General features: G+C 46.1%; 3 protein-coding genes and 1 long non-coding RNA gene across 5 annotated transcripts in view; 2 read left to right on the forward strand and 2 right to left on the reverse strand.

Annotated features, from left to right (window-relative positions):
* The window catches only part of LOC144697286 (uncharacterized), a 229,749-nt gene extending 216,220 nt beyond the window's left edge, over positions 1 to 13,529 (forward strand). The window contains exons 1-2 of one of the 2 annotated variants that reach the window (XM_078569238.1): positions 9,327 to 9,481; positions 10,063 to 13,529. In XM_078569238.1, the coding sequence (XP_078425364.1) occupies positions 11,098 to 11,571 (474 nt within the window). In that variant the 5' untranslated portion in view covers positions 9,327 to 9,481; positions 10,063 to 11,097 and the 3' untranslated portion in view covers positions 11,572 to 13,529. Of the gene's footprint in view, positions 1 to 9,326; positions 9,482 to 10,062 lie in introns of those variants that run through there. The other variant, XM_078569239.1, reaches the window with a different exon arrangement.
* Positions 1 to 24,188, forward strand: part of LOC144697360 (uncharacterized) — a 309,889-nt gene that overhangs the window by 93,385 nt on the left and 192,316 nt on the right. The window lies entirely within an intron of this gene.
* Positions 62 to 24,188, reverse strand: part of LOC144697872 (uncharacterized) — a 95,464-nt gene continuing 71,337 nt past the window's right edge. The window contains exons 3-4 of the mRNA XM_078569841.1: positions 21,589 to 22,831; positions 62 to 1,137 (exon numbers count right to left, since the gene is read on the reverse strand). Coding sequence (XP_078425967.1) covers positions 305 to 1,137; positions 21,589 to 22,831 — 2,076 coding nt within the window. The 3' untranslated portion in view covers positions 62 to 304. The remainder of the gene's footprint in view (positions 1,138 to 21,588; positions 22,832 to 24,188) is intronic.
* LOC144697268 (uncharacterized) lies at positions 2,380 to 4,421 on the reverse strand. The gene has a single exon (XM_078569209.1). The coding sequence runs from the start codon at positions 4,008 to 4,010 to the stop codon at positions 3,486 to 3,488; it is 525 nt and encodes a 174-aa protein (XP_078425335.1). The 5' UTR covers positions 4,011 to 4,421; the 3' UTR covers positions 2,380 to 3,485.

Raw genomic sequence — 24,188 nt, forward strand, 5'->3', positions numbered from 1 at the left:
TCCGCCGATGCTGCCAGACCTGCTGAGTTTTTCCAGGTAATTCTGTTTTTGTTTTGAAGTAAAAGTTCATCATTTTATTGTAAACAAGTTCCTGGTCAGAGTTCTTGAATCAAGAGGAAGGATCACCAGTGGCATTTTTAAAATATGACATTGCAGCTCCAAAAGTCAGTCACATCTCCAGAATATTAAACTCCTGCCAATTATAAGGATCATTAACATCAGCAGAAATAAACCTGATATTGTCAGGTAATCAATCCTGGACATGATTAACAGCAGCAATAACAACAGAATCCAACCCCTGTAATCATTTATGAATTTGCCGGTGTCTCAGCAGGCTGGAGGACCTTGTGAATGCTTTCCCACATGAGGAGCAGGTGAAAGGTCTCTCCCCAGTGTGAGTGCGTTGGTGAGTCAGAAGGTTGGATGACTGCCTGAAACTCTTTCCACAGGTAGTGCAGCTGAATGGACTCTCCTCAGTGTGAATTCGGTGGTGTGACTGGAGGGTGAATAACCGAGCGAATTCCTTCTCACACATGGAGCAGGTGAACGGTCTCTCCCCAGTGTGAAGTCGCTGGTGTCTCACCAGGTCGAATGACTGAGAAAACTTCTTCCCACACCCGGAGCAGGTGAACGGTCTCTCCCCAGTGTGAGTGCGTTGGTGCGCAGTGAGGGTGGACGACTGCCCGAAACTCTTTCCGCAGTGAGTGCAGCTGAATGGCTTCTCCTCAGTGTGAACTCGCTGGTGTGTCCAAAGGCCGGATGACCAAGTGAATCCCTCCCCACACACGGAGCAGGTGAACGGCTTCTCCCCAGTGTGAATTCGCTGGTGTGTTGCGAGGGTGGATGAACTGTTGAACCTCTTCCCACAGTGAGTGCAGCTGAAGGGCCTCTCCTCAGTGTGAATTCTCTGGTGTAACATCAGGTAGGTTGTCTTCGTAAATCCCTTTCCACACACGGAACAGATGAACAGCCTCTCCCCAGTGTGAATGCGTTGATGGATTTCCAACAGGGATGAAGAATTGAATCCTTTCCCACAATCCACACATTTCCATGGTTTATCCATGATGCGGGTGTCCTTGTGTCTCTCCAGGTTGGACGCCTCATCCACAAACAGAACACTGGTATGATTTCTCCCCACTGTGAGTAGTGACATTCCTTCAAACTGTGTGACTGGTTACAGCTCTTTCCACAGTCAGTTCACTCGAACACTCTCACTTGAGTGTGTGTGGCTTGGTGCTTTTCCAGTCACACTGATGCTTAAAATCTTTTCCACAGACAGAACAGACAACATTTTTTTCTTCCAAATTCAAAGGTTGATGAATAATCAAGTGACTCAAAATAAGACATTTGTTTTGAGTTTTGTGTCTACAAATCCTTCCTTTCTAATACCTGTAAAAAGAGTTTACAAAATTAATCATTGTAAGTACAGGATATAAATTCAGAATAGACGATTCCAGCTTTGATGGAACATTTTTCCTCCCGTGTACCCCCAAAGCTGTAAATCTCCATCCCACACACACTCTCTCCTCCCTGGGTTAAAATCTGAATCCATCGCACCATCTTTTTCTTCCACTCCCAGTTTTCTCCCTCCCTCTACTATGGCTGGGTTCAGTTCTCCAGCCTCTCTGTATAGAGTGAGAATAAAATCAAGAAATCAATCTTTTTCTCTCCTGGTCACTGGGACCCTGAAGCCCCGCCCACTCTGTTGTTTCAAACAACATGTAAAGCAAAAAGCCCCAGAGCTGCACGTGCTGGACATGCAGGTGCTTTGTGGGATGTGTGCGTCACTGGCTAGGCCAGCATTTATTGCCCATCCCTAATTGCCCGTGGGGACAGGGAGAGCTGCATATGGTTCACTTTTACTGATGGCTGAAGAGACCAATCTGTGAGAAGCAGGTTCTGCCACAAATGTCACATGTGAAGTGTTTATCAGGTGTGGTTGTGGGTTATTGTTTTTGGTGTTGGCACTTGTTGCCAAGCCGCTGTAGTGACCATCCTCCATCTTGTGAACATACCCGAGCCAGCGAAGTCACCTCTGCTTGATGAGAGCCAGCGTATTTGGGAGATTTGTCTTTCAGAGGACTGCTGCATTCCTGATTCGGTCTCTGAGACGCCCAGAATGTGCTGCAAATAGTGAAGGTGAAAGTTGTTAAGCTTCCTTTCCTGATCACTGTAAATCGTCCATGTTTCACAGACAACAAGGTGCTGAGGACACAGGCCTCAAGAAACCAGCATCTTGGTGCTGAGAGGCAGCTTGATGTTATTCCATGTACGATTTGTGAGGCCAAAGGTGGAGCTGCTTTCCCTACGCGTGTATCGAGCTCTGCATCAAGAAATAGATTAACTGTCACTATGGACTCGAGGTCACAGAATTCACTGACCACTTCTAGAGGGGCATTATTTAGTGGGATCAAGGGCAGAGTTGTGATAACCTGTCCCATAACCACAGTTTTCTCAATGCCTAGGGTAATGGAGAACCATGTACAGGCAAGCGAGAGACAATCTATGAGACTTTGTAACAGAGAGGGAAGTGGTCATGAAGGTGTGGAAAGCGTTGGGAATTTCTATGTTTGAGCAGTTCAGCTGGAATTCCACCCTTGCCGGTGCCTTTCTCCTTGCTAAGCAATCAATGGGCTTTTCAAGCTCAAGTGATGAGGGTTCCTTGTCCAACTCAACCAAAACAGAAGGCTGTGGGAAAGAGTCAAACTGAGACTGGGAGATGTCCATCTCATGGGGGTACAGCTCGCAGTAATGTTCAACCCAGTGGGACATCTGTTTACTTGTGTTGGTGAGTACTTCATCCCCTGCCGATTTCAGGGGGGCAACTTTGGTGATGGTCGGACCAAGCGCACACATAGATATCCACTGTCACAGGCAGTTTGGATTTCTTGATGTGGGCTGATCCTGTGTTTTTATTTTGTGCATGAGGTGGGCTTTGCTTTTTGCTTCAATGACAGATGTCATCTCTGCTGAGTGGGTCTCAAACCAGTCTTTGTTGTGGGTTCCACCTTTACCAAATGTTGCTGCTGCTGTGTCAGAAATTATTGAACTCAGCGACTTCCAAGCATCATCAATATCAATTTTGATTGCTGAAGCTTTTATTGATGTGCCTGTAAAATATTTTACTGTTTTGTTTAATATTCCTTGTTAATTAAATTTCATAATAGAGGTGTCACTGTGAAGAATATGTAAATCAGTAAGAGTTGTCAGCAAGGATTAATCAGCAGTTTCTAATTGATCAGTGAAATCTTTCAGAAACTGAATTGTAGAATTTGCATTAAAGATCAATTTAGGATTGAAGTAAAAGTTTATAATTTTATTGCAAAAAGTTCCTGTTTTCAGTTCTTGAATTAAGGGGAGAAATCACAGACAGCGCTTTTAAAAAGGGACACTGCAGCCCCGAAAATCAGCAACACATCCAGAATATAAAATTTCTGCAAATACGGGTTAACATCGGCAAAAACAAACCAAATATTGTCAGACTATCAATCCAGGACGTGATTAACAGCAGAATCCAACCCCTGCAGACATTTACAAACTCGCTGATGTGACAGCAGGTTAGATGATTGAGTGAATCCCTTCCCACATGCAGAGCAGGTAAATGGCTTCTCCCCAGTATGAGCGCGCTGATGTGTCAGCAGGATGGAAGACTGAGTGAATCCCTTCCCACATTTAGAGCAGATGAATGGCCTCTCCCCAGTGTGAACTCGCTTGTGTGCAGTGAGGTCAGATGAACACTTGAACCTCTTTGCACAGGAGGTGCAGCTGAACGGCCTTTCTCCAGTGTGAACTCGCTGGTGTGTCAGTAAGGTGGATGACCGAGTGAATCCCTTTCCACAAATGGAGCAGATGAATGGCCTCTCCCCAGTGTGAACGCGCTGGTGTTCAATGAAGCTGGATGAACTCCTGAACCTCTGTCCACAGGAAGAGCAGCTGAATGGCTTCTCCTTAGTGTGAATTCGCTGGTGTGACCAAAGGCCAGATGCATGAGTGAATCCCTTCCCACACATGGAGCAGGTGAACGGCTTCTCCCCAGTGTGAAGTCGCTGGTGTGCAGTGAGGCTGGACGAACACCTGAACTGCTTTCCTCAGGAAGGGCAGCTGAAAGGCCGCTCCTCAGTGCGAATCCGCTGATGTGACATGAGGCAGGTTGTCTGAGTAAAACCCTTCCCACACACAGAACAGGTGAACGGCTTCTCCCCAGTGTGACTGCGTCGATGGTTTTCCAGCTGGGATGGATAATAGAATCCCTTCCCACAGTCCTCACATTTCCATGGTTTCTCCAGGGAGTCAGCATCAATGTGACTGCGCCGATGGATTTCCAGCAGGGATGGATAACTAAATCCTTTACCACAGTCTGCACATGTCCACGGTTTCTCCATAGTGCTGGTATCCTTTCTTCTGTCTCCAAGTTGGACGATCGTTTGAAGCCTTGACCCCAATAGAAAAGATGTACGGTTTCTCCGCACTGTGAATGGTGTGATGTTTTTTCAGGCTGTGCAACTGGTTAAAGCTCTTTCCACAGTCAGTTCACTGGGACAAGCTCACTCGTGTGTGTATCTCGGTGCTTTCCCAGTCACACTGATATTTGAATTCATTTCCCACAGACAGAACAGACAAACTTTTCTCCTTCCAAATTCAAAGGCCCAGGATATTCAGGTCCTGATGAATTTTGATTCAGATTTTGACCTGATGTTTGATTTGATTTGGTTTTCCGTCTGACAATCCTACTTTAAACTCCTGGAAAAGGAGTTGAAAAGAGGCCTCACTGAAAAGCACAGGACAGAAATTCAGAACAGACAATTCTAGTTTCTGTGGAATATAATTTCCCCAAATCTGTCAATCCCAGTCTCTGCCTCTCATGGGAAAGACCTGAACCCTGTCCAAGATGGCGGCCGGGTTGGTAATAGTAACCCGAGTCTGTTACCGGGGAGGAAGGCCCGCCTCCCTGATCCGCCCTGAACACCTCACGCAAGATGGCGGCCAGTGAACCCCCCCTCCCCCCCCCGGGACTGTCACCGGCGAGGAAACCACGCCTACTCCCTCGCCAAGATGGCCGCCCATGCCGCCTCGCGCCATGAACAAGCCCCGCCTTCCTCACCATCATGACGGCCAGTTGCCTGGGTAACCCTGGTTGTCACCGGGGAGGAAGCCCCGCCTCTCTGAACGGCCCTGACCACAGCACGCAAGATGGCGGCCAGTGAACCCCCTCCCCCCAGGGCCTGTCACCGCGGGGTAAACATGGCGCCTGGGGCCTACCCCAGAAGTTGATCCAGTTCCGAGTCCAGCCGCGGTTTCCATTCCTCCCTGTGCTCACAATCTCCTCCCGCCTCCCGAACCGTCCGCTCCTCCTCACTCTGTCATCATGACTGACACTGAGCATGCTCAGAGCGCACACCCACACTGCACCTGCGCACTGGACTCCTATAGTCATTGATAGGGGACTTTCTGCAGCGCGGGGTGTTCTGGATACAGAAGCCGCCATAGGGACGAGTCAATGATCAGGAAGATTTTCCCGCAGTAAGCAAAATAGAAGAGCCACGGATAAGGAGGATACTGGACACGAAGCACAATGAGCAGTTCTGACACTTTATTAAATGCAGGAGCACATTACACTGAGAGGATATCAGTTAGACACGATGGTGTGGAGCCTCCTGAGAGTCCGCCCCCTTTACCTCGAGTATTTGCAGGAGCTAGGACATGGAAAAACCATCTCACTTAAATCAGTGATATATTTGTTTTATGCTTATAATTGCCACTGGGGTCACATTCAAACTTCATTCAACCTGCAGCTCCCCGGTTTTATTAACCCACTTCCTCCAGACTTCTTTCACCCCCAAGAATCTTGTCATTGGTCTCAGTTTTTTTTCTGTTACACTCCCCAGCAGGTAGCCGCTCCTGCACTGGTGCACTGCATTTCTCTTATATCATCGTATCATACAATGGTTATGGCATAGAAGGAAGGCATTCAACAAATCATGTCTGTGCCAGCTCTCTGCATGAGTTGCTCACCTAGTCCCATTGCACACATTCCTCCCCTCCACCCCCCCACCCCCCCCCCCCCACCCCAACACCCCAATCTTTGGCACATAGCCCTGCTTTTTTTTTCACTTCAGATAATTGTCCAATTCTCTTTGGAAGACCGCAATTGAATCTGCCTCCACCACATTCTCAGGCAGTGCATTCCAGATCCCACTTGCAACACAGAAACCTTTTCCTCATTTCACAACTGCTTCTTTTTTCAATCACCTTCTATTGCTGTCCTCTGGTTCTAATCTTATCTTAAATATGACTTGCTAGAAACAGCTTTTATTGCAGATCTTCAGTTTTAATGTGTGCAAGCGCCTTTACTATACAGAAATGCTTAATACAGTTATTAGAATTATTTATGAACAGAGGGCTTAGGAGCAGGAGTAGGCTATTCAGCCCTTCGAGTCTGCTCCACCATTCAATAAGATCAGGGCTGATCTGGTTGTGTTTCAACTCCAATTTGCTATGTGTCCTCCATAACCTTGAACTCCCTTGTCTATCAAAAATCTGTCTAACTCTGCCGTAACCCAGCTTCTACTGCTTTCTGGGGAAGATAATTCTACATTCCAGCAACCCTGCAAGAGAAAAACTTTCTCCTCATCTCAGTCTTAAACGGAGGCCTCTTATTCTTAAACTGTGTCCCCTGGTTCTAGTCCCTCCTACAAATGGAAACATCGCCCCAGTATCTCCCCTATCAAATTTGTGTCTTCCACATCTGGCTTCCCTCTGTCTATATTCTCCACCTCGGGACTGAAATGTATTATTCATTTTGTAGCTTCGAAGATTATTTCCTTGTCAGTGCAAACATGTCCATGACATTCTTTCTCCTTGTAACCTACCTAAGAATTATCTTCATCAAGGAGAAGATCAATATAAGGAGAATTAACTTCATCTGTAAAATCAGGAGGAAAATAATGGCTGAAATTATCTAAGGATGTTGTCCTGTATTGTATAATATCTTTCGCTGGGGCTGTTCACAAGGGTGGCAATATAACTCTCAATGTTGTTTTTTTGTTGTTTCTCTGCCAGATGTTATTCAATATTGATTTAAGGTTCAGAGAAAGGGGTGGAATTGGACAGCCAAAACTGCTTGCAGTCCCTGAAGGGTAATGTTCACTTGAATTTCTGGAACATTGTGGCTCTTATCCCAAGTATTGATCAGGTTGGTCGTTGTGAGGCAAAACGTTGTCCACCTGATCAGACAGGAAGCGTCCCCATGTGTGTCTGTGAGCATGTTTGTGTGTTTGTGTGTGTCTGTGTGCCTGTGTATGTGAGTGTTGTTTAAACCTGACATTTACACACGCAGACCCCACTTCTCCTGGAACAACATGAAGAGTCTGCTGCTTTCCAGATCCTTCCTTTCCCTTCACTATTATCCTCAAGTAGTTCTCAAATTCTTTTTGTACATCATCCACCAACACGTCTATGTTCTCCATTTTAAATACTCCCATTGATCAAACCAACAGAGAGCAACGAGATTGCTGCTGTCGCAGGATTCAGTTCTGAAATATTGTCAACTTGATTTTAATGCTTCCTGGAGTACATGCGAGTATATGAATTAGGAGCAGAAATAGGCCACTCGGCCCCTCGAGCCTGCTCCACCATTCAATAAGATCATGGCTGATCTGATTGTAACATCAACTCCACAGTCCTGCTTACCCCCAATAACCGTTCACCCCCTTGTTCATCCAGAATCTATCTAGCTCTGCCTTAAAATAGTCAAAGACTCTGCTTCCACCACCTTTTGAGGAAGAGAATTCCAAAACCCACAACCCTCTGAGAAAAAAACATTTCTCCTATCTCTGTCTTAAATGAGCGACCCCTTGTTTTTAAACAGTGACCCCTAGTTCTAGATTCTCCCACAAGAGGAAACATTCTCTCCACATCCACCCTGTCAAGACCCCTCAGGATCTTAAAGATTTCAATTAAGTTGCCTCCCACTCTTCTAAGTTTCAATGGCTGCAAGCCTGACCTGTCCAGCCTTTCCTCATAAGACAACCCGCCCATTCCTGGTATTCGTCAAGTTAACCTTCCTTGAACTGCTTCTAACGCATTTACATCTTTCATAAATAAGGAGACCAGTACTGTACACAATACTCCAGATGTGGTCTCACCAATGCCCTGAACAACTGAAGCATAACCTCCCTACTTATGTAATCAATTCCCCTCACAATAAATGGTAACATTCTATTAGCTTTCCTAATTATCTGCTGTACCTGTATACTAACCTTTTGTGATTCATGCACTAGGTCCCTCTGAATCTTAGAGCTGCTCAATCTCGCACCATTTAGATAATATGCTTCTTTTTATTCTTCCTGCCAAAATGAACGATTTCACATTTGCTCACGTCATACTCCATTTGCCAGATCTTTACCCACTCACTTAACCCATCTATGGCACTTTGTAGACTTCTTACGCCCTCTCCACAACTTCCTTTTCTACCTATCATGGTGTTATCAGCAAATTTAGCAACCATTCCTTCGGTCCCTTCATCCAAGTCAGTTATATAACTAATAAAATGCTGAGGCCCGAGTGCTGATCCCTGTGGCACACCAGCCATCACATCCTGCCAACCAAAAAAAGACCCATTTATGCCAAATCTCTGCTTCCTGTTAGCTAGCCAATCTTCTATCCGTGCCAATATGTTACCCCCTGCACCATGAGCTTTTATTTTCTGCAATAACCTTTGATGTGGCACTTTATCACTGATCCAAATCTGCCCACCTAATCACCATCTATGTTCCAGATTTTAATATTATTGTTCAGGGTAGAAAACGTGCATCATTAAAACCCCGTTAAACCTGATTCAGCACAATATACTACAAGAGATTGTCTTTGAGATCATTTTTTTTATGTGTAGTTCTGAATGATAACAGTTTTAAACCTCTCCCGAACCTGTCCTAACCCTTCTGCCGGGTTCATTTATTGAAATCAAGGACTTGCCTTGTTCTAATGGTGACATTCCCTGTCTGCCCAGTGATACCTTGAAGTGAGCCCTTGAATTATTTGTGCATTGTTTCAACATGTTGCCACATTTCACTTAGATATGTTGAAATGTTTGCTCCACACCCACAGGGTTTCATCTGTTTAAAGCCACAAACAGAAAGGTCTAGTTTTCTCCTAAAGTTTAAGACAAATCAGCTTTCAAAATGATGCAGAGCTTCAGCCAATGAGGGAGATCCGGGATCAGCCCCGCCCCTCATTCACCCCGATTGGTTGAAGGAGCAGCTGCTCCCTCTCAGACCGCCAAACCTGCCCCTCTTCCTATTGGTCCGGAACTGCCGTCAATCAGCCGGACATCGTGAGCTGGAGCGTGCGCAGTGTGGCTGACCAAGCTGGACACCAGTACGCAGGCGCAGTGTCAAAGAGTCTGGAGCATGCGCAGTACGATTGATGTCCTTGCGGGAAGAGGTGCCTGTTTGTCCCGGAGAAGCGGAGTCAGAGCGAGGCGGTGGGTGGGAGGATTTGGAAACACTTTGTGGATCCGCAAACCCTGAGGAATAATTGTCAGCTCCTGCTTTGCAGCTGCGGGGCTTCTCCCTCCCGGGAACAGGCCCAGGTTAACGGCCGCCATCCTGGGTCAGCGAGTGGAGGATGGTTCACATCAGAGGATGGGGGAGGGGGGAACAATAAATAAGAGGTTACACTTTGGGCTCAAATCAATGAGGAATCTGATCTGTGGGAAGGAAGGAAACCCTGGGAGGTGGGCGGGGAGGATTCAGAAACACCCGCTGGAGGCCCCAAACTCCCAATAAGACTCATTGATTTTATTGTCAGTCTGCAGACAGGAGCTGGAGAACTGAACCCAGGCAGAGGAGAGGGAGGGAGAAAACTGGGAGTGGAGGAAAGAAATGGTGGAGATGGTGAGATGGGCTTGGATTTCAACCCAGGGAGGAGGGAGTGTGTGTGGGACGGGGATTTACAGCTTTGGTGTGACAAGAGAGGAATAAATGGTCCATAGAAACTAGAATTGTCTTAATTGAATTTCAATCCTCAACTTAAGGAGATGACTTTTGTGATCACATTTTACAGGGTATTGGAAGAATGCAAAACTCAAACCAAACATTACATCGAGATCTGGTGAGTCACTCGATTAATCAGGGCATGAATATCATCGGCAGTTGAATGTGGAAGGAGAAATGTTTGTTTGTTCTGTCTGCAGGAAAAGATTTCGAACATCAGTGTAACTGGAAAAGTACTGAGGCACACACATACCTGAGTGAGAATGTTCCAGTGCACTGACTGTGGAAAGAGCTTTAACCAGTTACACAACGTGAAAAAAAAACACACCATTTACAGCAAGTGGAAACCATACATGTCTCCTGTGTAAACAAGGCTTCAACTCATCATTCAACCTGGAGAGACACGAGGATACCCACACCACGGGGAAACGGTGGAAATGTGGAGACTGTGGGAAAGGATTCAATTACCCATCTGAATTGGATATTCATCGACGTAGTCACACTGGAGAGAGGCCATTTACCTGCTCTGAGTGTGGGAAGGGATTTGCTTACTCATCCAGTCTCTACACACACCAGCGTGTTCATACTGGTGAGAGGCCATTCACCTGCCCCGAATGTGGGAAGGGGTGTAATGCTTTATCAAACCTCCTGATTCACCAGCAGGTTCATTCTGAGCAGAGACCTTTTCAATGTTCTGACTGTGAGAAGAGCTTTAAGAGCACAAAGGACCTGCAGAGACACCATCACATTCACATGGTCAGTGTGTGGAAAGGGATTTACTCAGTCATCTCACCTTCTGACACACCAACTTGTTCACTCTGATCAGAGACCTTTTCAGTGTTCTCACTGTGAGAAGAGTTTTAAAAGTAAAAATGATTTACAAACCCATCAACGCACTCACACTGGGGAGAGGCCATTCACCTGCTCCCTGTGTGGGAGACAATTCAGACTTTTATCCCAGCTGCTGACACACCAGCGAGTTCACTCTGATAAGAGACCATTCCAATGTTCCGACTGTGAGAAGAGCTTTAAAAGCAAACAGGATCTCGTGACACACCAGCGAGTTCACAGTGGTGAGAAGCCATTCACCTGCTCTGTGTGTGGGATGGGATTCACCCGTTCATCCCACCGTCTGAGACACCAGCGCGTTCACACTGGGGAGAGGCCATTCATTTGCTTTGTGTGTGGGAAGGGATTTGCTGATTCACCCCACCTTCTGATACACCAGCGAATTCACACTGGGGAGAGACCGTTCACTTGCTCTACATGTGGCAAGAGATTCACTCAGCCATCCCAATTCACTGAACATCAACTTGTTCACACTGATCAGAGACCTTTCAAATGTTCTGATTGTGAGAAGAGCTTTAAAAGCAAAAAGTATCTGCGAACACACCAGCAAATTCATACTGGTGAGAGACACTTCACCTGCTCCAAGTGTGGGAAGGGTTTCAATCAGTCATCCCACCTTCTGAGACACCAGCAGGTTCACACTGGGGAGATGCCATTCCCTTGCTCCGTGTGTGGGAAGAGATTTGCTCGTTTATCCAACTTGCTGAGACACCAGCGAATTCACACGTGACTCCACAGGTTGGGTTCTGCTGTTGTTGCTGCTGTTAATCACATCCAGGACTGAACAATGTTCATTCTAACAGTTACGGTTGGTTTCTGCTGATGTCAACTTCCATGATAACTGGGATGGAGCTTAATATTCTGGACAGAGATCAAATAAATCTTGATGACAAGCTAATTGATCAGCCAGAGTCTATCTGAATGGCGGAGCAGGCTCAAAGGGCTGAATGACCTGCTCCAGATCCTGTGTAGTTTCTGCCAAAACTTCTCTCACTCTCTAACTCTGCTCCAGTGCTGGTTTCTGGTGAACTGTCTTCTTCCCAGTTCTCCCATGACTTTCCATTCATCAGCTGGTGTTTGAGTCCAAGTTTATTAGGAGCAGGAGAAGGCCATTTATCCACTCGAGCCTTTTCTGCCACTCATTGTGGTCATGGCTGATCTATGATCTAACTGCATTTACCCAGATATTATTTTAATCCTGGTTTCCCCAGTCTGTTACAGTTTGATTGAAAAATAACTTTCATTTATATCTCACCATTAGGAGAATGTCCCAAGGCGAACCATAAACTGACATCCAAAAAAAAATTGACACGGAGTCAAAGAAGGAGATGTTAGGAGGGCTGACTAAAGGCTTAGTGTAGTGTAAAGGGTTAATATTAAATATGTAAATCTTCTACATCATCAGTGATGTAAGATTATGTGACAAGTGTGCTGAGAAATGGTTCTATGTGAAGCCTCGTGCTCAGCCTTGTACTGTACAGAGAAGAACGTGCAATGAAAGGTTAAGTTTATCAACAGCCTTGCACCCAGCAGTCTCTATCGATCCTAACCAATTTCCTTGTCTGTTTGATCTAAACCTGTCCGAATGGTGTTCACCTCAATCACCAAACTTACTAATTAGCCCAGTTACATTTTCCTCCAAATCATTTATATATACTACAAACAGCAAAGGTCACAGCACTGATCCCTGTGGAACACCACTAGTCACAGCTCTCCATTCAGAAAAGCACCCTTCCACTGCTACCCTCTGTCTTCTATGACCAAGCCAATTCTGTATCCATCTTGCCAGCTCACCTCTGATCCCGTGTGACTTTACCTTCTGTACCAGTCTGCCACGAGGGACCTTGTCAAAGGCCTTACTGAAATCCGTGTGTATAACATCCACTGCCCTTCCATCGTCGATCATCTTTGTCACTTCCTCGAAAAACTCGATCAAGTTAGTGAGACACGACCTCCTCTTCACAAAACCATGCTGCCTCTCACTAATACGCCCATTTGCTTCCAAATGGTAGTAAATCCTGTCACGAAGAATCTTCTCCAATAATTTCCCTAGCACTGATGTAAGGCTCACCGGCCTGCAATTTCCTGGATTATCCCTGCTCCCTTTCTTAAACAATGGAACAACATTGGCCATTCTCCAGTCCTCTGGGACCTCACCCGTAGCCAGTGAGGATATAAAGATTTCTGTCAAGGCCCTCGCAATCTCCTCCCTTGCCTCCCTCAGTACTCTGGGGTAGATCCCATCTGGCCCTGGGGACTTATCCACCTTAATATTCTTCAAGATGCCTAACACCTCTTTTTTGATCTCAACATGATCCAGGCTATCTACACACTCTTTCCTAGACAAATCGACCGCCAAGTCCTTCTCTTTGTTGAATACTGATGAGAAGTACTCATTGAGTAACTCTCCCATTTCTTCTGGCTCCACACACAGATTCCCACCTCTGTCCCTGATTGGGCCTAGCCTTTCCCTGGCTACCCTCTTGCTTTTTACATATTATATAAACTTAAGAGTTACTTTCTTTATAAGAGGGGAATCTGTTAGGGAAGTAAACAGTTAAAGAAGTTCAATTGCTAATTATTATTTGTTTAACTAAGTAGCCGTTTGGTTGTACAAAAGTGTTAACAGCTGAGACTAGTGGGGGCTGTGGAGGGTTTTGACAAACAATAAAACTCTGTCTGAAGGAGTATGTCTTGGTTTCGGTCTTCATTTCTAAACAACTATTGGAGCTTAACAGAAATTATGTGCGACACAGAGAATTCTGAGGCTGAAGATAATTAGAATAATCACTCTGAAGGAATTGTACTAGTCACAAGGAGCTTTGGTCCAGTCCAATGTTGAATATCTTGGTCACAGACAAATTCAACTGTGCTGTGTTAGATAGTGACTGCACCTCGACAGTATGTGGATCAGATTGGTGAAAATGTTATCCAGACTCACCTCATGGTGAAGATAGACACAAAGTTAGGGAGAATGAAAGTTATCCTTGTTTCGATTTGGTAATGTCACACATTGTCCTGAATCTTAAATTTGACTCTGATCATTAATATAACAGGATTTCATTATTAATGCAGTGGGATTCTGATTATTAATCTAACAGTATCCTGATTATTGATACATTGTGATCCAGCTTATTAATACATTGTGATCCTGATTATGAATACATTATGATCCTGATTATGAATACATTATGATCCTGACTATTAATATATTACAATCCTGATTATTAATATATTACAATCCTGATTATTAATACATTGTGATCCTGATTATTGAAAAAAATCAGCTTTCCAGAAAAAAATGAACACTGACCTTTTCACAAGCTTTTTTTGCAGCAGCAACTGGGCCTCAATTGGGTCCATTGGGCTGCGCCCAACAACAAAAAAAAAACTGGGAGGATTTAAAGGGGCCCCACAGCTGTCAGGAAGAGGTTGGAGCTACATGGCAGCCATTGCTGCCACAGAGCTCGCAAGCCCGAAATCTCATGTCTGATCCCACTGGGGGTCACAGACCCTCAGTTTGGGAAGCCCTGAATTACACTGAGACTATAAAATGGGAACAGTGCTTTTCACAGAATCACAGTGTAGTAGAGGCCCTTCGGCCCATCGAGTCTGCACTGACATGTAAGAAACACCTGACCTACCTAATCCCATTTACCAGCACTCGGCCCATAGCCTTGAATGTTATGATGTGCCAAGTGCTCATCCAGGTACTCTTGTCACAGTCTAAGTGTTTAAACCCTCTCTCTCTCCAGTATGAATTGACTGGTGTGTTCGGAGGCTGGTTAACTGAGTGAATCCCTTCCCACAAATGGAGGAGGTGAACAGCCTCTCCCCGGTGTGCATGTGCTGATGACTTTCTAACTTAAATGATTAATTGAATCCCTTCCCACTGTCCCCACATTAACACGGTTTCTCCCCAGTGTGACTAGGCTTGTGCCTTGACAGGCCAGATGATCGGCTGAAACCTCATCCAGGGATATGGGGAAAGAGTGGGAGAGTGGGATTAACTGGATTTCTCTTTGAAAGAGCCAGTACATATTCGATGAGCCGAGTGGCCTCCTTCTATGCTGCACCATGATGAGATCCTGTGATTCTATAACAGGATGATGATTCATAATAAACACTATACGATCAATTCATAGAGCTCAGAAGGTGGCCATTCAGCCCATTGTGTCTGTACTGTCTCTCTGAAAATGTTCCCATTCTGTCCAACTCCCCTGACCTTTCTCCTGAGCCCTGAAAATCTTTCCTTATTCAGGAAAAGTCCAAATCCCTTCTGGGAGTTACCATTGGATCTGCTTCCGCCAGTCATTCAGACAATGTGTTCCAGATCATCAGAACTCACTGAGTAAAATAATCTCTCATCTCCATCCTGGACTTTGGTAATTATTTTAAGTCTGTGTTCTGTGTTTACCATCCATCCTGCCAATGGAAACAATTTCTCCTGATTTGATAAAAATTCTACAAAAATGTCCACACCTCTATTGGCTTAACTTTCTCTGCTCTAAAGAGAACAATCCCAGCTTCTCCAGTCTCTCCACATAACAGAAACCCCTCATCCCTGATACTATTCTGGTCAATTTTCCATGTACTCTGTCCAAGGCCTTGACATCTTTCCTGAAGTGTGGTGCTCAGAACTGAACACAATATTTTAGTTGAGGATTAAAAAGTGATTTATAAAGATTCAGTGTGACTTCCTTGCTTTTGTCCTTCATGTCTCCATTAATAAATGGAGGACCCCCATTCGTTTTTTTTAAAACAGCTTGATCAACTTTTCCTGCTCCCTTCAAAGATTTTTGCCCACACACACCCAGGTCAGTCCGTTCCTGCAATCTTTTTAATATTGTACCATTTAATTGGTTGATTTCTTACCCTAAAGGACATCAGTGAACCAGGTGGGATTTTACAACAATCAACGATAATTTCATAGCATCATTACTGACACTAACTTCCACACAGACGGCAAACATTTTCCGTCTGATTCAGGTCACTGTGTTTGTGTATAAATACTATTTGGAAATTTATTGCTAAAAATGTCTGCAGAAGGTTTGGGTGGAATGTGGGAATTGAACCCACGTTCCCAGATCATAAGCCTCGGCCTCTGGAATACTCGTCCAGTGACATTATCACCGTGACACCATTTCCCCCTCCATTTAGAGTGAGAAAGCACACGGGCAGCAGAGCTTTGGATAGCCTAGGCGACAGGGTGAATGTGAGAGGCTGGCCAGGAATGTATTAGAATAATCCAGTCATGGGTATGAGGGGGATTTCAGCAGCAGATGAGCTGGGGTAGACTGGAGACGGGTGATGTTAGGGAGGTGGAAATATCTGGAATCTGGTATTAGTGATGGTATGGATATATGGTCAGATATTCATCTTGGGGCCAAGTCTAACACCAAGATTGTGAAGAGTGTGGTTCAGCCTCAGACAGTTCCCAGGAAGAGGGATGGACTTGGTAGTTAGGGAACAGATTTTGTCCTGGTGACCGAGGCAATAGTTTTGGTCTTCCCAATCTTTAATAACAGGAAATTTCTGCTCATCCAGTACTGGGTGTCAGATAAGCAGTTTGATAATTTAGTAACAGTGGAGGAATGGAGAGAGATGGTGGTGAGGTAGAGCTGGGCATTGTCAGTGTACATGTGAAAACTAACACAGTGCTTTTGGATGATGTCGCCTAATGGCAGCATGTGGATGAGAAATAGGAGGTGCCAATGATAGATCCTTGGGGGACACTAAGTTCAAGGACTTTGGAGAGGAAAGGGAAGTTGTAGTTGGGACAGTAGTTTGCAAGGAAGATGGGGTGAAGGGTGTTTTTTTTCAGGAAAGGTAAGGATGTTGTATTTAAAGATGAGAGGGGCAAAACCAGAAAAGAACCATTAACAATATCAGCAACATGGGGAAGATGGATGGTCAGCAATTTAGTGGGAATAGAATCGAGGGACTAGGAGGTGGGTCTCCTGGACAAGATGAGCTCTGACAGGGCATGATCGGAGATAGGAGAGTAACCCTGAGTTCAGGGCTCAGACAAGAGGGAAATTTAGACACAGTTTGGTCCGGTGGGCTAGTGGAAGGGAGGGAAGCAGCAGAGGCAGCTGATCGGACTGTCTCAATCTTAGTGACAAAGAAGCTCCATGAGCTCCTCACACTTGTTATTGGAGGTGAGGATGTAGGAGACAGGGGAGAGGGAGAACCCTTCAAGAGGAACTAACTTGTGTTGGATATAGTAAAGGGGGAGATGGTGGTGGCAACATAGTGGTATTGTCATTGGACTAATAACTCAGAGACCCAGGCTGGAGACCTGGGTTCAAATCTCACCACGGTAGATGGTGGAAATTAGATTCAATAAAAATCTGGAATGTAAGTCTAATGATGACCATGAAACCATTGTTGGTTGTCGTAAAAACTCATCTCATTCACTGGTGCCCTTTAGGGATGGAAATCTGCCATCCTTTTGTGGTCTGGTCTACATGTGACTCCAGACCCACAGAAATGGCCTAGCAAGCCACTCAGTTGTATCAAACCACTGTGAAGTCTGTAAGGAATAAAACTGGACCTACACCCCATGGACAGCAGTGGTTCAAGAAGACAGCTCACCACTACCTTCCCAAGGGAAATTAGGGATGGACCAATAAAAAACAAAAACAGAATTACCTGGCAAAACTCAGCAGGTCTGACAGCATCGGCGGAGAAGAAAAGAGTTGGCGTTTCAAGTCCTCATGACCCTTCAACAGAACTGAGTAAAGTTAGGAGAGGGGTGAAATATAAGCTGGTTTAAGGTGGGGGGGGGGTGGTGTGGCGGGGGAGAGCAGTTGGGGGGGGGGTGGTTGTAGGGACAAGCAAGCAGTGATAGGAGCAGATAATCAAAAGATGTCACGGATAAAGGAACAAAGACGTGTTGAAGGTGGTGATATTATCTAAGAGAATGTTCTAATTGAGAATGGATGGCAGGACACTCAAGGTACAGCTCTAGTGGGGTGGGGTGGAAAGACTGACAGGGCATTACAGGTATAGATTTAAAAATAATGGAAATAGGTGGGAAAAGAAAAATCTATATCAATTATTGGAAAAAGCAAAAGGGAGGGGGAAGAAATGGAAAGGGGGTGGGGATGGAGGAGGGAGTTCAAGATCTAAAGTTGTTGAATTCAATATTCAGTCCGGAAGGCTGTAAAGTGCCTCATCGGAAGATGAGGTGCTGATCCTCCAGTTTGCGTTGGGCTTCACTGGAACAATGCAGCAAGCCAAGGACAGACATGTGGGCAAGAGAACAGGGTGGAGTGTTAAAATGGAATCCTGGGTGGGTTCAAAACAAGAGGGATGGAATTTCAGTTGAAATCCACGTGGGGTAAGTCAGAGATGGAGACAGTCACTGAGAAAGGAAATATGGCTGTGAAAGCAGGTATTAGTAAACACCTTGTCAAACACCAGGAGAGAAATGGAAAGCAATGAAGGTGAACAAGGCAGAAGAGATATACGAAAATCCTGTCGGAGAGCTGTCAGTCTTTCCACCCCACCCCCACTAGAGCTGTACCTTGAGCGTCCTGCCATCCATTCTTAATTAGCACATTCTCTTAGATAATATCACCACCTTCAACACCTCTTTGTTCCTTTGTCTGTGACATCTTTTGATTATCTGCTCCTATCACTGCTTGCTTGTCCCAACAACCCCCCCCCCGCCACAACTTCTCTTCCCGCCACCCCCCCCCCCCGCCCCTTAAAGCAGCTTATATTTCACCCCTCTCCTAACTTTACTCAGTTCTGTTGAAGGGTCATGAGGACTCGAAACGTCAACTCTTTTCTTCTCCACCGATGCTGCCAGACCTGCTGAGTTTTTCCAGGTAATTCTGTTTTTGTTTTGGATTTCCAGCATCCGCAGTAGTTTTTTGTTTTTGTCTCTGTGTTTAATTGACTGCCACTCCAAGAAATGCCTACCTTGATGCTGAACTCTTCTTCTGCCGTCTTCGTCTCCGGGCTCACTTCTTTGGGCAGGAGTCCTCTCCCCATTCAACGGATCCTTTTACCCACCTCCAATACTCTCCCTCCACCTGGACCCCTCCCTCTGGATTCTTACCTTCTCTCGATCTTTTCATTGAGAACAGTCGGCGTGACATCAGTCGTCTCAATTTCTCTGCTCCTCTCACCCATTCTAATCTGTCTCTCTCTGAACTTACTGCACTCCGTTCTCTCAGGTCCAACCCCAACTTTGTCATCAAACCCGCTGACAAGGGTGGTGCTGTTGTTGTCTGGCGCACTGACCTCTACCTCGTGGAGGCTGAGCGTCAACTCGCAGACACTTCCTCCTACCTCTCCCTGGACCATGACCCCACCACTGAACATCAAGTCATTGTTTCCAGGACTGTCACTGACCTCATCTCCTCTGGAGATCTTCCTCCCACAGCTTCCAACCTGATAGTCGCCCAACCTCGGATGGCCCGCTTCTACCTCCTACCCAAAATCCACAAACAGAACTGTCCCGGCAGACCGATCGTGTCAGCCTGTTCCTGCCCCACGGAACTCATTTCTCGTTATCTTGACTCCCTTCTCTCTCCCCTTGTCCAGTCCTTTCCCATCTACATCCGTGATTCCTCTGACACCTTACGTCACATCAACAATTTCCAGTTCCCTGGCCCCAACCGCTTCCTCTTCACCATGGACGTCCAATCCCTCTACACCTCCATCCCCCACCAGGATGGTGTGAGGGCCCTTAGCTTCTTCCTTGAACAAAGGCCCGAACAATCCCCATCCACCACTACTCTCCTCCGTCTGGCTGAACTTGTTCTCACACTGAACAATTTCTCCTTTAACTCCTCTCACTTCCTCCAAATAAAAGGTGTGGCTATGGGTACACTGCATGGGCCCCAGCTATGCCTGTCTCTTTATGGGGTATGTGGAACATTCCTTGTTCCAGTCCTACTCCGGCGCCCTCCCACAACTCTTTCTCCAGTACATCGATGATTACTTCGGTGCTGCTTCATGCTCTCGTCGGGACCTGGAAAAATTTATTAATTTTGCTTCCAATCTCCACCCCTCCATCATTTTCACATGGTCCATCTCTGACACTTCCCTTCCCTTCCTTGACCTCTTTGTCTCAATTTCTGGTGATAGACTCTCCACCAATATCCATTACAAGCCTACCGACTCGCACAGCTACCTCAACTACAGCTCCTCACACCCCGCTTCCTGTAAGGACTCCATCCCATTCTCTCAGTTCCTTCGCCTCCGTCGCATCTGTTCTGATGATGCTACCTTCAAAAACAGTTCCTCTGACATGTCCTCCTTCTTCCTTAACTGAGGTTTTCCACCCACGGTCGTTGACGGGGCCCTCAACCATGTCCGGCCCATCTCCCGCGCATCCGCCCTCACGCCTTCTCCTCCCTCCCAGAAACATGATAGGGTCCCCCTTGTCCTCACTTATCACCCCACCAGCCTCCGCATTCAAAGGATCATCCTCCGCCATTTCCGCCAACTCCAGCATGATGCCACCACCAAACACATCTTCCCTTCACCCCGCCCTGGCGGCATTCCGTAGGGATCGTTCCCTCCGGGACACCCTGGTCCACTCCTCCATCACCCCCTACTTCTCAACCCCCACCTATGGTACCTCCCCATGCCCACGCAGAAGATGCAACACCTGCACCTTCACTTCCTCTCTCCTCACCGTCCAAGGGCCCAAACACTCCTTTCAAATGAAGCAGCATTTCACTTGCATTTCCCCTAACTTAGTCTACTGCATTCGTTGCTCCCAATGCGGTCTCATCTACATTGGAGAAACCAAACGCAAACTGGGCGATTGCTTTGCAGAACACCTGCGGTCTGTCCGCAAGAAAGACCCAAACCTCACTGTCGCTTGCCATTTTAACACTCCACCCTGCTCTCTTGCCCACATATCTGTCCTTGGCTTGCTGCATTTTTCCAGTGAAGCCCAACGCAAACTGGAGGAACAGCACCTCATCTTCCGACTAGGCACTTTACAGCCTTCCGGACTGAATATTGAATTCAACAACGTTAGATCTTGAACTCCCTCCTCCAACCTCACCCCCTTTCCGTTTCTTCACCCTCCCTTTTGTTTTTTACAATAATTTATATAGATTTTTCTTTTCCCACATCTTTCCATTATTTTTAAATCTATACCTGTAATGCCATGTCAGTCTTTCCACCCCACCCCCACTAGAGCTGTACCTTGAGTGTCCTGCCATCCATTCTTAATTAGCACATTCTCTTAGATAATATCACCACCTTTAACACCTCTTTGTTCCCTTGTCTGTGACATCTTTTGATTATCTGCTCCTATCACTGCTTGCTTGTCCCTACAACCACCCCACTCCCCCAACTTCTCTCCCCCCAGCCTTAAACCAGTTTATATTTCACCCCTCTCCTTACTTTACTCAGTTCTGTTGAAGGGTCATGAGGACTCAAAACGTCTACTCTTTTCTTCTCCGCCGATGCTGTCAGACCTGCTGAGTTTTTCCAGGTAATTCTGTTTTTGTTTTGGATTTCCAGCATCCGCAGTAGTTTTTTGTTTTTATGGAGCAATAAATGCTGGCCTAGCCAGCAAGGCCTGCATCCCATGAGTTAATTTAAAAAAAAAGATTCAACACACTGTGTGTTTAGCTGATTTATTTTTTTTTTGTCAACAATATTTTCCCCTATGACTGGTCTGCTGTTTATTTACATGAACAGAAAGAGACCCCAATGAACATAGCTCAATCCTGGATGTGATTCGCAGCAAAATCTAATCACTGTAGTTACTTGTGAATTTGCTGGTGTTTCAGCAGGTTGGATGACTGAGTGAATCTCTTTCCACACTCGGAGCAGGTGAATGGCCTCTCCCCAGTGTGAACTCGCTGGTGTTTCAGCAGGCTGGATGTCTGAGTGAATCCCTTCCCACACTCAGAGCAGGTGAGTGGCCGCTCCCCAGTGTGAATTCGTTGGTGTACAGTGAGGTCAGATGATATCCTGAACCCAGTTCCACAGTGAGAGCACCTGAATGGTCTCTCATCAGTGTGAACACGTTGATGGCGCATTAGCTCCCCGGAACTTTTATAGCACTTTCCGCAGTCTGGACATCTAAAAGGTCTCTCGTCAGTGTGAACTCGCCGGTGTCTCAGCAGGTTGGATGAGTTAGAAAATCCCTTCCCGCATACGGAGCAGGTGAACAGCCTCTCTCCAGTGTGAATTCGCTGGTGTGTCAGCAAATTCGATGATCGAGTGAATCCTTTCCCACATTTCGAGCAGGAAAACGGCCTCTCCCCAGTGTGAATTCTCTGGTGTACAGTGAGTTGCGATGATCGCTTGAACCCAGCCCCGCAGTGAGAGCACTTAAATGGTCTCTCATCAGTGTGAACCCGTCGATGGGACATCAGTTCCCAGGAACTTTTATAGGACTTCCCGCAGTCTGGGCATTTAAAGGGTCTCTCGTCTGTGTGAACACGTTGATGGTATATCAGTTCCCCAGAACTTTTAAAGCACTTCCCACAGTCCAGACATTTAAAAGGTCTCTCCCCATTGTGAATTCGCTGGTGTCTCAACAGGGTGGATAATTGAGTGAATCTCATCCCACACTCTGAGCAGGAGAATGGTCTCTCCCCAGTGTGAACTCGCTGGTGTTTCAGCAGGGTGGAGGAATCAGCGAATCCTTTCCCACACATGGAGCAGGTGAACAGCCTCTCTCCAGTGTGAACTCGCTGGTGTATCACCAAGATCGATGATCGAGTGAATCCCTTCCCACATGTGGAGCAGCTGAATGGTCTCTCTCCAGTGTGACTGCGTCGATGAGTTTCCAGCTCAGATGGATAACGAAATGCCTCCTCACAGTCCCCACATTTCCACGGTTTCTCCCCCTTGTGACTGCGCTTGTGTCTTGACAAGCCAGATGATTGGCTGAAGCCTCGTCCACACACAGAACACGTGTATGGTTTCTCCCCAGTATGAACGGTGCTTTTTCCTTCCATGTTCAAACTCTGATGATATTCAGGGTAGGATAAATTGGACTACACTGTCAGATCCTGATGTGATGTTTGGTCTCAGTTTCCCTAATGCAAATCTTCTCCTTCTAACACCCTGTGAAATCGATTTAAGACAGAATAAAGAGAGTGAGAGGGAACCCACAAAACCACAAAGGCAGGTTGTGAAATTGAGCTGAACGAATCTGATCATTTGTGGGGCCGGTACTAGAAAAAAGTGACCATGAAAACTGCTGGATTGTCGTAAAAACCCAACTGGTTCACTAATGTCCTTCAGGGAAGGGAACCTGTCACCCAGTCAAGGCCTTTTTAAAATGTTTCTGTTTATTCATTCAAGGGATGTGGGCTTCACTGGCTGGGCCAGCATTTATTGCCCATCCTAATTATCCTTGAGAAGGTGGTAGTGAGCTGCCTTTTCCAACCTCTGCAGTCCATGTGGTGTAGGTACATCCACAGTGCTGTTAGGGAGGGAGTTCAGGATTTTGACCCAGCAACAGTGGAGGGACAGCGATATATTTCCAAGTCAGGATTGAGAGTGACTTGGAGAGGAACGTTTATGTTCCCATCTATCTGCTGCATTTGTCCTCCTAGGTGGTCGTGGTTCTGGGTTAGGAAGCTGCTGTCTAAGGGGCCTTGATGAGTTTCTGCAGTGCATCTTATAGGTGGTACACAATGCTGCCAGTGTTTGTCTGTGTTAATGTTTGTGGATGTGGTGTCAATCAAGTGGGCTGGTTTGTCCTGGATGGTGTCAAGCTTCTTGAGTGTTGTTGGTGCTGCACTCATCCAGGCAAGGGGAGAGGATACAAAACTCTTCCCTAAATGGGGAGAGGAGAGTGAGAGAGGATTGGGAGCAGAAGCAGAGAACAGGGCTTTTATATATCTGCAACTCGACCAGAACTTTGACAGAATCTCCCAGATGCTCAACCTCCACCACCTAGATGGACCAGGGTAACAGGTGTATGTCAACACCATCACCTCCAAGTCACACACCGTCCTGACTTGTCTGACATCCAGTACTGGATGGGCAGAAATCTCCATTTAAAAATTGGGAAGACTGAAGCCATTGTCTTTAGTCCCCACTACCAATCCCTAGACACTGACTCCAGTCCTCTCCCTGACAACAGTCTGAGTCTGAAACCGATTGTTCAAAATGTCAGTGTCATATTTGATCCCGAGACAAGCTCACTGCCACATATCTGCATCATCACCAAGACTGGATTCCACCTCAGTAACATCGCCGGACTCACCACCAGCGTGCTTTCACCGCTGCTGTACAACATCTACATGAATGACCAACCTATAGACGGTGTCACACGCCATTTTATACATGCTGATGACTTATGTGTCAATGCCCAAAGCACTGATTTTAACACCACAGAGAAAA

Source organism: Cetorhinus maximus, chromosome 23 (genome assembly GCF_964194155.1).
Source record: "Cetorhinus maximus chromosome 23, sCetMax3.hap1.1, whole genome shotgun sequence".
Classification (NCBI taxonomy): Eukaryota; Metazoa; Chordata; class Chondrichthyes; order Lamniformes; family Cetorhinidae; genus Cetorhinus; species Cetorhinus maximus.